Here is a 5,288-nt window from a genome sequence, read left to right as displayed (position 1 = left end):
CCTCACTTGGAGGTGCCTTCCGTTGGGATGCTATTAGTCCGGAATTTTTATTTAATGTTTTTGCTGAAGATGTAAACATTCATATTAGAATTTAATAAAGTTTGCCATTTGACAAAAAAAAAAAACTTATATTACGTTTCTATTGGTGGCTTTCTTTGACTAAAATATTTATGCATTGATTTTTCTTTGTTTTTATTTTTATGCATGCATTTGAAATTATACATAAGGGGCCGGTTAGTTTACACATATACCCTCCATACCAAATCTATAAATACCACCCTCTGGAGAGAACATTATCTTACCTCAACATCGATCATCCTCCTAGCTTCCTCTTTTCATTAATTTCCTTGATCATTTCCTAAGCCCTTAAAAATCATCATGGGTGTCCTCACATACGAAACCGAATATGTCTCAGTCATCCCTCCTGCTAGGTTGTATTATGCCCTTGTTCTTGATGCTGACAACCTCCTCCCGAAGATTGCTCCACAAGCAGTCAAAACTGTTGAAATTCTCGAGGGAGATGGCAGTGTTGGAACCATCAAGAAAGTTAGCTTTGGTGAAGGTTAGCTTAATTTCCACAGTTTTATTCATTAATTTGTTAATTTTACCTATTTAATATATATATATATATATATATATATATATATATATCATTGTTTCTTATATAATAAAGTATTCATTAATTTTTTTGAACTCAATTAGATGTCTTAAATATTTCCGATTTGGCTAATATTTTGCAAGAATGATCTATAAGGTGCTACTTGAAATATAGACGGTTTGGATCCTTAAAATTCGATGTCGGATAGACTCCACAACTAATCCCCATTTTTATAAAAAAAAAATGGAGATCCCTTCCCATAAAAGCTTCTTGTATGTAGACACACACACACACACACACACACACACATATTGAAAATACTAGCTAGTATCTTAATTTCTATTTCATTTTCATTTGACAGGGAGCGAATACAGCTATGTGAAGCACAAGGTTGAGGGAATTGACAAAGATAACTTTGACTATAGCTATAGCTTGATTGAAGGGGATGCCATTTCTGACAAAATTGAGAAGATCTCTTATGAAATTAAGTTGGTGGCATCTGGCAATGGTTCCATCATCAAGAACACCAGCCACTACCACACTAAGGGAGATGTTGAGATCAAAGAAGAACATGTTAAGGTTGGAAAAGACAAGGCCCATGGTCTGTTCAAGCTTATTGAGAACTACCTTGTGGCCAATCCTGATGCCTACAACTAAAACCATCCATCTGGCAACAATCTTGTGTTTTGCTTTCTCTGTTTATTCAGCTGTGTGTTTCAATTTATTATCGTACCAAAGCAATTCTTTGACTTGCACTTTGGATATGATTAAAGAGGAACGTAGTATTTGATTTTAATCTCAATAAATAAAACATATATACACTAGTTAAATGTAAATTATTTATGATATTTACCTTGGAGTATTATTTTTCCCTTCCAATTACATGAATTTCACCTCAAAATTCCTTGAATAAAAACCCCCTCAAATTAACAAATGTGCAGACATGTTCTCCGATGTAAACTTGAGCTCAACTTGTTCAGAACAAGAAGTTTGGTCAAATCAAATGATAGAGAAGAAAAGATAAAAAGTTTAATTTTGGCCGACAATATACTTGGTATAACATAACTAAACTAATATACGAAATGGTTTTTCAATTATACTGAAAATTCCTATTGAAAGTGACAAAGAGAAAAGCACACATTTTTAGCAAACTGAAATTTCGAAAAAGCAGACGAGATAAATATATTGCAGTGGTTTGGTTAATTACAATAACACCTCCTGAGGTTTATCGAGTTTTCACAAAATTTCCTCACGTTTGAGACATTACATTAACACCTCTCAGGTTTTAATTCACTTTCACAATCTTTGCCGAGTATGAGCATCTAGGGACCACCAACAACTCCAAGAAGGGGAAGATCCAGCAGGCGAGATCGGTCTTTCAGTTTCAAGCCATAGATGTTGTACCTGGACAATCGTTGGCTTTACCAAGCAGGACGAGGATGGAATAGATTTTCCCCACGACGACGCCTTGGTGATTTCTGTTCAACTGGCGCATGCCATCGTTAACTGAATTATGGTGGGCAATGGCAGCTCGATCAACATCCTACAACTGTCAGTCATCCAGAAAATGGGCCTAGAAAGCACGATCAAACGCAAAGCAAAAGTCTTGACCAAATTCAATGAACTTACCTCAATTGCCATCAACATCATCACTCTTGATGTAACCAGCCCACCGATTGTATCATTCAAACCTTCATGATCGTCAGTGGCCCATCTCCCTATAATGGGATATTGGGCTGACCTTGGCTAGTGAAGATTGGAGCTATGACCTCGATCGAGTATTAAAAGATCCGATTTTGCATATTGGGAGGAGCAGTAGGAGAGATCAAAGACGACCATGCCATGTCTTGGAGATGCACTATGCAAGTTCTTAAGAAGTCGAAGAAGAAGTTTTTCGCCCTAGCAATAGCAGCTGAAGTGCAGAAATACTACTCGACCCCCGCCAAATAGCAACTATAGTAGGCAGGTTAAGAAGATGGCGTCAAGGTCGACAATGCCCTGGAAGATGAATCAGGATGGAAACTCGAAGAGAACGCCGATGACATCATTTTTGACCCCTACCATCCAAAAAAGACGGCTAGGATTGGCTCACTTCTGAGCCCAATGAAGAAGGAAAAACTCACGGTTTTCCTTAAGGAAAACTATGACATTTTCGCATGGTTACCCGTTGCCAAACCTATGATCCAGAAGAGGCAACATTTTCCACCCGAGCGAGTAACGATTATCGAGGCTGAGATTGACAAGTTACTAGAGGCCGGATTCATTGAGGAAGTGGCACAGTCAGCATGGCTAGCCAACGTCGTGCTGTGAAGAAAAAAGATAAGGGCAAATGGAAAGTATGTGTGGATTACACCAACCTCAACAAGGCATACCCTAAAGACAACTACCCGGTTCCCCGAATTGACCTGCTTGTTGACTCAACAAGGTATGCCCACGCAGACGCATTAGCAGGCTTAGGCTTTACCTTAGACCATCAGCTCAAGTGTTTCATCCCAGTAGAGTACTTGGAGAAGCAGAGTATAAATGAGGAACCAGCAGTCGAGGTGGAGCAGATCAACACAACTCCGAGTTGGCATGATCACATCATCGACTACTTAGTCAATGAAATGCTTCCAGGAGACAGACTGGAGTCTAAAAAGCTCCAGATGAAGGCAACACGCTACTACATGTGGAACGATATGCTCGTTCGCAGATCCTTCTCAGGACTACATCTTTGCTGCTTATTGCCTCCTGATAACTTGAAGATTTTTAGCTCAATCCACGAAGACGTCTGTGGAAATGACTCTAGAGGCCGTTCCATGGCATAAAAAGCTCTTAACGTTGGCTATTGCTGGCCAAACATGCATCAAGACGCCAAAGAGTATGTACAAATGTGCGACAGTTGCCAGCACTTGAAGCCTATGCTCGCATTACCTGTTAGTGATCTCCACCCGCAGACGAACCCTTGGCCATTGATGCAGTGGGCGATTGACCTGGTAGGACCAATGCCGCTTGCCATTAGGGGCAGAGGCATGATGATCGTAGCGACCAACTACTTTACAAAATGGGTCGAAGCTGAACCCATGACTACAACTACCCACACAGATATAGAGTGCTTCATATGGAAGAGCATCATCTGTCGCTTCAGTATCCCACACTCCATCGTCACCGACAATGGCCCGTAGTTCGTTGGCAAAGACTTAGAGAAGTTCTTAAAAAAATATGACATCAAGCAGCACATGTCCATGCCTCGGTATTCGCAGGGCAATAGGTAGGCCGAGGGATCTAACAAAACCATCCTCGACTGCTTCTATAAGTCATTCTCAAACAAGAAGAGCAAGTGGCCATACGAGCTTCCTGGTGTTCTGTAGGCGTATTGCACCACCAAGAGACGAGCAACTGACGAAACTCCATTCTTCCTGGCTTATGGCTCTGAGGCGATCATTCTTCCCAACATCATGGTGCCAAGCATCAGCACTGTACTGCTGAATTTCGAGTAAATCGAGAAAGAGATGGCCACGAACTTATACCTGGCAAAGGAAAAGCGCAAAAAGGTTATCACCTGCATTACGGCCTATCAGCTACAACAAGAGGGCGAAGATTCGACAGTTCCAGCCAGGATACTTAGTCTTCAGAAAAGCCTTTATCACCGCTCGATGGGAAGGCTAAAAAAAGATGGCTCCCATATGGGAAGATCGATACAGAATCAGCCAAGTAGGCGGAATGGGCAACTACACCCTCACCACCATGAGAGATAAATAAATGGACGAGAAGTGGAATGTCTACAACCTGAGAAAGTACTACGTGTGACCTCCCACCATTCCTTAGACCCCCTTCAAGATAAATAAAGTTCAAAGACTCAAGCAGCTTGATGAACAAGACCTCGCATGTTGAGGATTATCAGTTGTTATGCCATTACTGCCTACCAGCAAAGTTAATAAATTTCTCTATTTTCAATGAAGATTGAAGGAATTATTCACAAGCCTGGGACAAGCATTAGACACCCTTGCCCTTGCAGACATGGCGTATGCTCTCTAATTAGGAGAGGGTAAACTATTCTGGAATACAATGACTACTTGAGCCGGACGACTCCCAAAATTGGCAAGATAGTCATTCTCCTAAAATAAACTTAGTTGACTAAATGATTCAATTTCGTGGGATCCCGGTTCTTTAACTGGAAGAGAAGCTAAGTGCAGGACACCTGCCCATGAAAGAATTCACGTGACTAGATGGTATGTCCTCGACGTGCAAGTCTTCATGAAAGTAGCTTGGTTTTTAAGTGTTGAAGTACTAGTTAAGCGACTTGCGGAATCAAGTTACAACTCGGAAGGATATGGCTTTTGAGGCACGATTCCGCCTACACCTCACGCCTAAAACACATCCGAGAGCCAGGGATGACGCCTGAAGTGGTCACGCAGGTAATCTGCTTTTGTAAGTAAGACGCTCGGCCAACGACCTAATTGCTGGCAGCCCAAGGCAATCCGTAAGTCAAGACTTACACCTGCTATGACTACATGGACTCGTCTGCTTATTTAAAAGCAGCGCTTCTGGTCGATGGTCTACGGTTCAAGTTTTGCAGAGACTAAAGCTCAAGAAGCCACTTAAAGCTGAGGGACGACTATAACAGCTATGCGGATCTCATTTACTTTCTACCAGAAGTAAGTGTCCAACCAACGACTGTATAAGTTAAAAACTTCGCAACATGCCCCGG

The 5,288-nt window shown here is 41.4% G+C and overlaps 1 protein-coding gene across 1 annotated transcript; it reads left to right on the top strand.

Moving 5' to 3' along the window:
- The first annotated feature begins 300 nt into the window (after positions 1-300).
- On the top strand, positions 301-1,446 carry LOC126607487 (major strawberry allergen Fra a 1-3-like). The gene is made up of 2 exons (XM_050275094.1): positions 301-562; positions 960-1,446. The coding sequence occupies exons 1-2, from the start codon at positions 379-381 to the stop codon at positions 1,253-1,255; spliced, it is 480 nt and encodes a 159-aa protein (XP_050131051.1). The 5' UTR covers positions 301-378; the 3' UTR covers positions 1,256-1,446.
- Positions 1,447-5,288: the final 3,842 nt, after the last annotated feature.

Source organism: Malus sylvestris, chromosome 16, assembly GCF_916048215.2.
Source record: "Malus sylvestris chromosome 16, drMalSylv7.2, whole genome shotgun sequence".
Lineage (NCBI taxonomy): Eukaryota > Viridiplantae > Streptophyta > Magnoliopsida > Rosales > Rosaceae > Malus > Malus sylvestris.
This window is presented reverse-complemented; position numbering and strand designations above follow the sequence as displayed.

Bases quoted from the DNA above. Each gene is read 5' to 3' on its own strand.
- LOC126607487 (XM_050275094.1), top strand. From the start codon at position 379: ATGGGTGTCCTCACATACGAAACCGAATATGTCTCAGTCATCCCTCCT. The intron at 563-959 runs GTTAGCTTAATT...TTCATTTGACAG, and splicing joins GAAAGTTAGCTTTGGTGAAG to GGAGCGAATACAGCTATGTG.